The sequence below is a fragment of the Charadrius vociferus genome, unplaced genomic scaffold (assembly GCF_000708025.1).
Source record: "Charadrius vociferus isolate BGI_N301 unplaced genomic scaffold, ASM70802v2 scaffold561, whole genome shotgun sequence".
Taxonomy (NCBI): Eukaryota; Metazoa; Chordata; class Aves; order Charadriiformes; family Charadriidae; genus Charadrius; species Charadrius vociferus.
Window position 1 is genome coordinate 1,213,446 of NW_009646848.1, and position 11,639 is coordinate 1,225,084.

The 11,639-nt window shown below is 43.5% G+C and overlaps 1 protein-coding gene across 1 annotated transcript in view; it reads right to left on the reverse strand.

Moving 5' to 3' along the window:
* LOC104294533 (ovostatin-like) overlaps positions 1 to 11,639 on the reverse strand; it is a 25,693-nt gene that overhangs the window by 1,851 nt on the left and 12,203 nt on the right. The window contains exons 17-33 of the mRNA XM_009894145.1: positions 11,452 to 11,622; positions 11,016 to 11,148; positions 10,296 to 10,392; positions 9,564 to 9,792; positions 8,123 to 8,246; positions 7,662 to 7,780; positions 7,158 to 7,209; positions 6,513 to 6,596; positions 5,415 to 5,591; positions 4,827 to 4,908; positions 4,153 to 4,309; positions 3,664 to 3,738; positions 2,495 to 2,660; positions 2,003 to 2,223; positions 1,205 to 1,420; positions 673 to 797; positions 236 to 326 (exon numbers count right to left, since the gene is read on the reverse strand). Coding sequence (XP_009892447.1) covers positions 236 to 326; positions 673 to 797; positions 1,205 to 1,420; positions 2,003 to 2,223; positions 2,495 to 2,660; positions 3,664 to 3,738; positions 4,153 to 4,309; positions 4,827 to 4,908; positions 5,415 to 5,591; positions 6,513 to 6,596; positions 7,158 to 7,209; positions 7,662 to 7,780; positions 8,123 to 8,246; positions 9,564 to 9,792; positions 10,296 to 10,392; positions 11,016 to 11,148; positions 11,452 to 11,622 — 2,319 coding nt within the window. The remainder of the gene's footprint in view (positions 1 to 235; positions 327 to 672; positions 798 to 1,204; positions 1,421 to 2,002; positions 2,224 to 2,494; positions 2,661 to 3,663; positions 3,739 to 4,152; positions 4,310 to 4,826; positions 4,909 to 5,414; positions 5,592 to 6,512; positions 6,597 to 7,157; positions 7,210 to 7,661; positions 7,781 to 8,122; positions 8,247 to 9,563; positions 9,793 to 10,295; positions 10,393 to 11,015; positions 11,149 to 11,451; positions 11,623 to 11,639) is intronic.

An 11,639-nucleotide genomic window follows, 5' to 3' on the forward strand; every position in this document is an offset into this window, starting at 1 on the left:
GCTGCCAGCTGGTCAGGCTCTAGCTGGAGCTCTTCCTGGTTTTTAATGTGGGAAGGTCTGTGTGCTCACAGCTCCCTGTAGGGGATTCCCTCCACCCAGTAATGAAGATGGTGCAGCCATGCAAACACCTCCCAGGGTTTGTGGGCAAATGATTCGTAAACAGGCTGCTGTTTTCATCATGACCAGTCTTCTCTGTCCCCGGGGTGACTCGTTTACTCTTGGTCCTATAGTTTACCTTATCCAGGGAAGACTTAACAGGAACAAAGCCAGAGATCATCTTCACATCAATGATGACCATGTTGGAGCTGCTGCGCTTCCCTGTGTAGCTGAAACAACAGAAGCCCCTGTCAGTCTAGACCATGCCTGGGGAAGCAAACCTCAGATCTCTGCTCCTGGCCTCATACAGCACGGGGAGGCTGGAGTGAATCACGTGTGCTTGCTGACAGGCTCAGGTGGGAGACACTGGAGAGGCCCCTAGTATGAAGAGGCCAAGTATGTGCTAACACCATCAGTTACTGTCACAAGGCCTTTTGCGATATTGTGTCTTACAGGCTGATATCCTCAACACATTGATCAGCTCATGGTTTTTGACTTTATAAGCAGAACTGAATACACACAGCAATCTTAGTGTGTCTTCTTGTCTGTGCAGCTGATCTGTTGATGGCACATTACCTGCTTATGAGAACGATATCAAATTTTGCTGGTCGATCCGGTGGGCAGGAAGCATTTGACGTCTTTACTGAGAGCGAAAATCCAAAGGCCCCCTCTGGAAGGTGAATGTTGTATCTCAGTGCTGTCTGGAAGAGGAAAAAAAACCCTTTTGTTCAAGCATGCCAAGGGTTTTTCTTTGCATTCCGAAATTGTCAAACTTAGTGAAGTTTCCTGAAAATGTTGCTCTTGGGCTTATGCGGAAGATCCTTGCTTACGACAATGACAACACACCAGACTTCTGCTCTTTAACAATGACAGTGCTTGTACCCAGAGTCACCTCCCAGAGAGAAACCAGTAGCTGATCAGAATGGACTTTTTTTCATGCTGTGACTCCACTGAAGTCAGAATGTGGGATGGCAAAAAGAGTATTTAAATAGTTCAGGGAAAAAAATAACAAGGAGAAATAAAGAGAAGCTGGATGGAGAATCATCAAAAACATGACTGTATTGTATGCAGAATGTGAGACACAATGAAGAGGAGAGCAGACACTTACTTGCATAAGTACACATCCACTGCCATTCACTGTTAGGCTGTATTTTCCAGGGACCTCAGGAAGGGGAGTCTCTTGCATCAGGAGCCTGTTCACATTGTTGACAATAAATACCTTCTGAAAAGGCTTTTTGGAAGTGATCTTGACTACGTTTTCAGTAACAGAATTGTAGGTGGCTTCACCATAAGCGGCGAGGGCTTGAAGAGCAATGACTGTGTCCTGAAGGAAAAGAAAATCATAGAAGACAATTAGCTACACAGTGTGACTGGTGCAGAGAACGTCAAAGTCATGGTTCCAGTACAAAGCACAGTCACTTCATCCTGTCTAAAGAAATCTTGAATTTGTGTATAATTCCAGGGTTCCCATATATAAGGAGCCATTTCATTCTGGCATGCATGTCTTAGGGTGGAAGAAATCTCTCTACTCATAGGAAGAACATAGAATCTGAGCACCAGAGTACACTTCTAGAGTTTTTCATAGTGTTGAAGCACGTGTTTTCTAGGGAACTACAGAGCATTTCCCGGTCATATAACAGCTGTGACTTGGTCTTTTCTATGCTCATTCCTGACACAAATATCTGTATTTGTTGCTAGTCAAATTACCGTTGTATGGCTTTAACCTTTCCATAGCTAAGAAGAAGAGGAAAAAAAAGTATTTTGTTCTCTCTAAGAGAAAAGCTTGGTGTCTGTATATTTGAGACAGCAGATGCAAAAGATAAATAAGTCTAGTCTTGTTTCTGGCACCCCGAACCAGTGCCTCAGTTTCTAGGACTGGCTGGGGAGCAGAAGGGAGTTTCAGCACCTGGGTGGAAGAGAAACCTCCATAGGGATTTTGCTGTTTGATGATCCACTGCACAATCCTCGAGGCCTTTGTGAGATCCTCTTGATTCCGGTTGGGTTTGTAGAGCAACGCCAACAGCACGTAACTGGTGATTTCAACTTCAGCTGATGGAGCATGGTCAAGGAAGGAGGGGGATTTTTCTGATGGAGACCTCTCCTCTTGCTCCCAGTGCTGTGAGCCATCTGAATAAACACAGGGAAGATGAGGAGCACCCAGAATGGATTATGGGTGTCACTGCTTTACACTGCCTCAGAGGCATACTGTGTCCTGCCCTCTTTCTCACAAGTACTCTCTGCAACGCAACAGATATGCTGTAAATCAACTCCATAGATTACTTGTGAAAGTTGGTTTGTGTGCCTATACTCTTGATATTGTCAAGGTTAGACCACATATCATTGGTAAGATCTGTTCCCTCTTCCCACTTCCCAAATTCCCCAAATGGCTGAAACTCACCAACTTCCTTTGCTGATTTCTGTAACTCTCTAAGGACTGATTCACATTTTTCTGCCTTGCCAGCTAAGCAGAAAGCATAGGCCATGAGTGCCTGAGTGTAAACATCACTGATTTTCTTCTCAGATGCAGTCTCCAGGCAAAAAAAGGCATTTCGGACTACAGGGTACTTTAAAAAAAAAAAAAAAAAGTAACACATGGGTCTAATTCAGGACAGTAGTCTTTACCTGGCCAAACATTTATTTTCTTTAAACGTCTTCTTTATCCTGTCACTATTGCAGCACTGAGAATGGGACTTCAACTTGTATAGTGTAATTTTAATTTAATTCTGTGGGGTTGTAATAGGTTTTCACCAGGTAAAATATGTTCACAGTTTGATTCTATGTCCTTGCTAATGCATTAACTAATCAGGAAGCACCTCAAAAAGGATATGACAAATTGGAGGCAGAGAAAGTCATATATTGAGGTCGAACATCTCTGCTGTAGGCTCCATTGTACTAGCCACTTTTAAAAAAAGGGCAAATTGGCTTTTCAGTCTGGTGGACCTTTGCTTTTCCAACATATCTTTTAGTTCCATTTGTAGACTTCATGGATTTACTTGCAATAACTTACTTTCTTGTGAGCCATATTTGAAGTTAAGTCATATCATGTGGGTTACTACTTGTCAGGCTTTTTTTTATTGAAAACTAAAAGGTGTCACTTAATGTCTTGGGTCTTTCAAACAGAAGATCTAATTCCACGGAGGTCTGTACAGTTTCTGTTTGAACGCTGGTGGCTGAAGAGGTGCAGAGATGGGGAACCGGTCTATCACAGCAACTAGTGCAGATATTTGTTCTATGGTGGTAAGGCACGGGAACAGGTTGCCCAGAGAAGTTGTGGAAGCTCTATCCCTGGAGGTGTTTAAGGCCAGGCTGGATGGGGCTTTGAGCAACCTGGTCTAGTGGGAGGTGTCCCTGCCCATGGCGGGGGGGGTGGAACTTGATGATCTTCAAGGTCACTTCCAACCTAAACCATTCTATGATTCTATGATACAGAGCAGGCTCACATTCCCCGGGACCTCTCTCTCCCTCTATCTCTCTTTACTACCTGGACAGTTTGTAGCAGACGTTGGAGCCAAGTCAACAACTGGGGACCAATTTCAGCTGAATATCAGCAGCTGAAGGTTTCCTTACCGAGCCAGAGTGTCCAGCTTCTAGCATGGCAATGGTGATGTAGGCAGAAAGTGACAGTTTGTCATCTACTCCTCCCTGAAAAGGACATGGAGAGAGTAATTTTCAGTGAACAGCAGGAGTTAGAAGCCTTTAAATATGAATTGCCGTATCCCAGCTGGGAGAGTGTGACCAGCTCTGGAGGCAATCTACAAGGAAGGAGAGCATACGCATAGCAAGGATGGCTCAAATCAAGAGAAGCCCTCAAATCAAGAATCACCTCAGAAAACATCACTGCCTCAAGCTTTCAGTCCTGTAACCCTATCTCAGTTGCTCATTAAATGTAAAATACAGTGTGGGGAAGATTACTGAGCTGAAAATAGTAATTGTAAGGTGTGGAGAGTTAGCCCTTGGCACAGGACAGGCATTTGGAGTATAGTTTCTGACAGTAACGGGACAGCACATTCTGAATGACAAGAGTGTAAATTTGACCAAGAAGTATTTCTCTACCACCTTCAAGGCATTGTTGAAGAGTGTCCCAACACTTCGGAAGCAGCCATCTGGCTTCTGTTTGCTCGCCAGCCACATCAGGGTTTGAGCCTGGACATTGTCATCAATATAGATGAAGTGACTAGCTTGTGCAAATGATTTGTACACAAAGGCAGTGAGCCTGCAAGGGAAAGATGAAGCTGTGAGATGAGCACTGGAAACAGGAACAGAAAATGTCATTCACCTTGCATTTGTACTAGGCATAAGTATGAAGAGTTACAGTCAACATGTTGGAGGCTTGCTTTGTCTCTGCATGCTCCTCCAGGAAAGGATAGTTAGAGGAATAGATGGGTCACAGGAAGGGTGTCCAACACGCTCTAGGGCTGGTCCTGGGGCTGATCCTGGCTACAGAGCACTGCAGTGCATTGGGTTTCATGGGAGACAGCAGCAGTTCAAATCAAAAAGTCAGCTGGGTCTTTAGGGATCATCTTCTATCTTTGCACCCCACCTGGCAGGGGCTGGAGAGCCATTTGTCTTAGTACTTAGAGAGTCCCAGTCTATACAGCTCTATACATCTGACATACATAGAGAGTCCCAGCACTATACATCTGATTTAGCTAGTTAAGATGCCTCTTACCTGCATCATGTGAATTCAATGCTAATTAATCTCTGAGCCATTTCTGCTCTCGGTCACTCACCAGGTGTTCCCTTCTTTATCTCTGGTGCCAAAGATGCTGTAGGACCCATCAGGATGTTTGTATGACAGCTGCTTCTGGTAGCCTGCAAAAACATGGAAGAGGAAGTGTTTTCTAATTTAAAAACCAAACCCTATTCTGTTTGCTGTTAGATTTATCTGAAACCACAGTAGGAAAGCACGGAAAGGTAATATATATCCACCAAGCAGTGGGGCAGCCCTGGGGCAGCTTAGGTGGAAGCATGGAATATCTTGTCCTGCAGAAACACTGAGTCACAAAATAGGCAGGGCTGTACCAGCTCTGTGCTCCAACTAAGCTAACAGGATTAGGATACATGCTATGCCCGAGTGGAAGAGAAGAAAGGGACTGAAAGACAGAACCTGAAAAGAAACATGGCAGTTGAGTCTCAGCAAAATAGGATAAGGAAAGAAAGAAGATAAAACAACTGTCTGGATCAGGGCAGTCCCTTGGGTCACGGCGCTGTGACGACGCAGTGCTGTACTGCTGGGATAGACACGATGCTGCTTTTCTGCTCACTGGGCCGTGGTGGGAATTCCAGCACACATGGTAAGGGAAGCACAAAGCTCTCACCGCTCACTAAGTAGCCGATGGCCTTGGATTTGACTTCCTCACTCAGCTGCCCTGTCTTGTTCAGGTAGTCCAGGACATAGATGTTGGGTGCAAACAGGACCATGTTCTGCTCCCCACAGCCAAACGGCATCTGGAGGAGCTGGTGCACATTCTGCATGGCAGTGCCCATGATGTCGCCTGGGGAAGAGGAGAAGCCAGGGCAGATTAACACAACTGGTGGCTACCAAAATAAACAGTAATTTGTGTTCTGTAGGTAGAGTCAGGGAAAGCCTAGCTGGGGTTGCAAGCCTGTCTGGTACTACAGAGATTTCAAACAAGCATGAAGCTCAAGGCAGACTGAGTGATTTGTTCTGCTCTGCTTTGCAGTCAACAAAGAAATCTCTTTCCTGCCTCTCCTTACTCAGTCTAAATGGCCCACAGCAGAAACACTACCTATTTTAGTGCCCCTTCAAGCAGATAATTCGTATTAGAAATGAAAAGAAGAACCTCTAGGAAACTTCTGTGTCCAGAGGAGGGAAGAGGAACAGCCCAGAGATGCTACAATGAACCATGTCTTGCAGAATTAACAACTGATGCTGAACAGGGACATTGGTTATGCAGATGTATCATAGACCACCTCTAAGTTGTTATTTTTAGGGATGATAGCATAGACCCAGCAAGGAATTTCTGTAGTGAGCTGAAATCACGAACATTATAAAGCAAAGATTTTATGACTAATAGTCATGTAACCAAGTCCATGTTATTTCCTGGAAAAGACTGAAAAGATTCCACTAGCATCTCGGATTGCAGGTGGGTGAGGGGAAAAAGGTCTTACTGGCATGAGTCTGGCTGGGGTCATAACTCAGAACTGTGCTACTTCGGAGCAAAACATTCACATGCAATGAATTGAAACAGAAAAGGGACGAAGGTTATAACCAATATTCAAACTTCATTTCTCTGATGCAGCAAAGAGCGTTGCTGAACGGGATGAGAATCAATCTCTTTGCTTGCAAGTTTCCCACACAAAGAGTAGAAACTCACATTTTGAATCCTCAAAAAGCTTTCATTTTATATTTTTACATTTTCTTTCTTTTTATATTTTATTAATTATATGTTTACCAACAACAGAAAAGGAAGCTCTGGCTGATCCTTCCACCACATTTGTAGGTATATCTAGAGCCACATCTTCAATAACAACATCATCTGTGGAGAAAAATATTAAGTGCATTGTGGTCATTTGTACAGGAACATTGGTTATAGTGGTGAAATGCTCATAGTAGAAATTGTGCACTGCAAAACTGCGCACAAGAGACGGCAATAGACAGAAACTCACAGCTGTCTCCATGAACATTAAGAGAGAAGGGGGCACAGCAAAACCAAAATTGTGAAAAACAGACCCAATGGTGCAGTAACTGTCATGGCTCAACAACAATCAGCTGAACAGGGTAAGGCTGGTGCTCCCAGGCTGCAGTGCCTGTGAATCCTGGGGATTTCTTCAGTGAGACACTGGGAAGAGCTGATTGGTGAGCGTCAGGGCTGCTTTTGAGCCTCTTTTGTGCAGAGCTTCCAGAAAACTTTGGAAGCTGTTTTCAGTTAGCACCGAGAAGGTGTGAAAGGGAACATTATATTCCCTCTCCCATTCCAACTGAAAGCGGAAAGCTGCCAAGCTACGGTTACCCTTGGAATATGAGCACTGCAGGAAAGAGTTCAAACTTCAACCTTCCTTTCAGTTCCTCTCAGGACGGCAGCATATAAAACCCTTACCTTTTGTACAGATTAGGGAGTTTTGGGTCTTTTCCCTTCTGATGCCTTCAGGCTGCATGATGATGGGAAGAAGAGACACATGCAGCAGATGAGACAAAGCGTGCAGAAGAAATGCAGTGACAGAAGAGCCACCCGCCACCCCACCCTCCTGCATCATAAGATAGCTCAACTGAAGCAACAGTTTACAGATTAATACTTGACATGGCTGCTACTAAAAGGGAGATCCCATCAGACGGAGTACCTCGTTTCCAGTTTCTCCTCTTGCATGAGAGAGACATGCACTTACCAACACCCACTGATCCTCATGGAAGAGGACATCAGATGGGAGTGGACTTGGTCTTAGATTGAACAGCCAGACCCTGTCCCAGCCAGATGAAGGTGGTGCCAAACCAGGAATTCTTTAGAGAACCTGGAAAACTTTTACTTTCTTTTGGTACTTTTGCTGCATTTTTCTTTCCTCATGGAAGGGAATAAAGGGCAAATAGTAAGAGCTGTCAGCAGTACCTCAACCAACAGTGTTCTGATCTGGGTGTCCCTGTAGTCAATACTGATGTTTCTAGGTGCTTTGTCTCCACAAGGTCCATCGTCCTTGGTCTCTGCAGTAATTCTGAATACTACATTACCTTGAATAGTAGCATAAAATGAGGAAAAAAATAGACCTTTATCATGCAGAGTGACAGCTAAAGTAAGATATTTCACCTGATAATGAATATCTACAGATATTAAGTAGTGCAACATAATGGTCAGTCACCCTAGGTGAGACATATGGGAAGAGCACTGATCTCTGAAAATGGGAATGATAAACACACTGCAGTTGTGGAGGAGCTCCTTAGCCCAGACAGCTGGAAGGACCAGTGGTAGGCCAAGTTCTCCAGGTTGGAAGAGGATTAGTTTTTTCAGGTGAGGTATAAATTGATTAGTATCAGTCTCAGGACAGAAAACCAGGTAGACTCAAAGGCACCTACCAATTTCTTTGGGGAAAATATTCCAGACATAGGTCTTCCTTTGTTTGGCACATACACATCCATCATCATCTGGAGAGATGAGTTTGGCCTGATAATCAAGGGAATCTGACAGCGAAACATTAATCTGAGAAGAGAAAGAGGAGTGCAATGGGATGAAGATTTTGTACCATAAGCAAATGGTGCTTTATTGTTAGAGGAAGGTGAGATAGTCTCAGTTTATGTCCAGTGCTAACAGCATAAAGCAGGTTTAAGGCCTGGGATCATGTGCTAGATGAATCATCCATCAGATGTAACTTTAACAGTATTGCCTTTTGCTTCCCATGACATTCTCCATTGAGATGTTAAATATCTTATGCATATGTCCGATTCCTGATCAGGATATTAAGTTGTGTTCAGCTGACCAGGTGCTAATGGCTTTGAGCTAACTTGCAAAGGAAAACACTGATTAGTGTTTGTTCTGCTGTTGTAGGAATACTTGAAAAACAAGGTTAAGAGATGAAAGCTTTTTTTTCCGTGATGGTTAAAAGCCTAGGCCTTTTTGTTTTGTTAGGTCAAACTGTTAACAGAGTTTAGGAAAAACATTGCTAAACTGTGTCTTGATTTTTTCTCCTTTGGTGGTGATCTCCTTGTGAGACTGGAGAGCTGATTTTCAGCATTCAAATCAAGCAGAAGAAATCCAGGCTGCCTCATTTTTTTATGATTCCTAGATACAAGATTCCTAGATACAACATAAGAAACAAGAAGCCAAAGAGATCCCCGTTTTTCTTTCTTCGAGTATCCTCTAAACCATGTGTAAGCTCCCTCCATGCAGAGCTACAGTGCACATGCCGCCTGGAGGCATTTTGCCTGAAAAGTACCGAATATTGAGAGCACAGTCCCCCAGTGTCTGGGAGCAATAGAACCTCTAGCTGGACAGATACTCTGTAGGACAAGTACTGGACTTTTGTGCTCCCTGTTTCAGTACTTTTGGGAACTTTAACCCTAGAGAAGAAGGGTTTGTCTGCTCTCCACTTCTTACTCTTCTCACTTTTTTCTGTTTGGCAAGCACAAGCCCTTCACTTCTTCACACTTTCATATATATCCCTAAAGGAAAAAAAAAAAACCACTAAAACCATTGATAACTTGCGTTACTGTGGATGGTGAATGATACTCTGCAAAGCACTTGTTTCCTTCCTCTATGGATCTCTAGAGACCGTTGTTTATACACCCATTCTAGTGACAGTTTACACAGATTTCCCTCTGTTTTGTGGTGGCTCAGAAGGACAAATCCAGTCAGGATAATCTATCATTAGATAGAATGAGCTGTACATCAATCAAGTGCAGGGACAGATCCAGTCATCTACATCAATAATTTTGCTGCCTTTTTTTTTTTTTTTTTTTCCAGACTACCAAGGCTGCAGCTTCTTTGGAGATAGGATAAGATCTCAGAGTGTGTACACACCTCAATGCAGTGGTCAAGGTAGTTGAAGACACTGGCTCTAAGCAGGAAATCTTCTCCTCGGACGATAGAGTATGGCAAGGTCAAGTCCACAAAAAAAGGCTGGAAGACCGTCAGGGTGGCAGGTGCAGACATACCAAATCCAACCAACTCTTCCACACAGAAGGCACTGGCCTTCCATTCAGTGATGGTGTCAGGGATGGTGTATGAAATGCTGGCTTTTCCAGTAGAGCTGATGGGAATGGAAAAAAGATGAGTTTAGAAAGGGTAAGTTTCATATACGTTGCTTCTCAGTAGAGGCAACGGGTTTTGAAAATCAGCACTACCGTTAATCTGTCTGCAGAAATCCCATGTCCAAGCTCACCCCAGACTTATCACCCAAATCTTCTGAGAAAAGCCCATTTGAAAGTTCTTCTGCCCATCATTTCCCTGAGTTTGGAAAGAAAACTCAGAATTCTTGTTTTGCCAACCCGTATTTTAAATAGAGGTGTCCCTATTCTTAGGAAGGGCATATGACTCATGGTGCCCACATTGTGGCAATAGACGTCGTAGGGGACAGGGTAATTTTATAATGGAAAAGAGGGGTGCAGGTGGTCAGTTGATAATTGAAAAAGATTGGTCTTCCAGGCCAAAAGGTAAAAGAGGTGGCAAGGAATTGCCATCTTGCAGGGCATCAGGGGACATATTTAGTAACTCTTAAAAGCAAGGCAAAGAGAGGGAAGAAGCAGTACTCACTTAATTAGGACTATATCCCAAATCCAAGTTTCAGGAAAGAACTCTCGAATAGTCTCAATGATAAGTCTCTTCCCACGTTCCTCTCTAGCAACTTCAGCTGGTAACAGATAATGGGAATTTAGTCAAACCTGGTTCATATAATGAAGGGGAGAAGGGAAGACTCCCAGAAAGGACAGGTTTTAATATGCATGGGCCAGTATGAAGGATGATTAGTGTTTACCCATTTCTTTCTAACTGAGACTACCAGCAATGCCACACAAATATTAATTAATGTTACTAGTGTATCTCTGAGTTATATATAACCTGGTATCACAGAGAAAGAAAACATTACTTGAAGCGCTTTGGTCTCCAGATATGAGCACGAGACCTAGGGCTAGAACTCTGGTCTCTTGGCTTTTACATCTGTTTGCTGTCCACACTTTCGCACTGTCTTTTCAGACAAGATCTGGTCAGAAAGGAATTCATGTCAACAGTGTTGGTTTTGTGTGACACTCTTACTGAGTGCTAACACTACCCAGCATGAAATTGGACATGAATCAGAAGCGTAGACCTGAAAGGCTTTTTCGGGCACTGGCCATTATACTAAGCCATCTCACTCCGTGCCAGACCAATATTCAATGTCTATGCCAATGTGATTCATGAGTACTGTCTGTCTATGTCACATTAATACCACTTTATTTAAGGAGAAAAATAAAATCTCTTTCCTGTCCCCTGTATTACCTGACGATTTGACATGGTGTGTAGAAGCCATGAATCCTGCATTCAAGAAATACGGTGAAGGTCTTACAGTCTCACTAGAACACACAACTGGTTGGCGAACCTTTGAGTTGGTAAAAAATTTCATACCCATGTCCTGTAAAAAACACATTTTGGTGTTAGCCATTACCATACTGTAGCTGAGGTTTATTCCATCCCTCTCTCTTTCCCATTTCTGCCTTTACACCACAGAGATGCCTGGAGACGTCTACAAAGAGACTTGTGGGAGCTTTGTGCATGCTGGAAAATCACAGTAGGTACCAGAGTCAATTGAGAATAGATGTCCACAAGGACAGTTTGTCGTTATGAGTGTTACTAACAGTGTCATTTGCAGAAATATCTAAAGCTACATAAATGAAAACTCGCTTCAACAGATTTAAGTAAAGTACAGGACATTTACCCTGAGGAACTGATATACATCTGGGCCTAATCCAGACATTACGGGTGTGTAATACAAGCCTTTGTGAAAGATGTTGTCAGATGAGACACAGGGTTCTTGGGGGTCATCTTCTAGATTGAGCCCATTGAAGATGTAGCCTTGAAAGTCTTGCAGAGGATGCAGGCTGTATATCTGGGGGGGATGGGGGG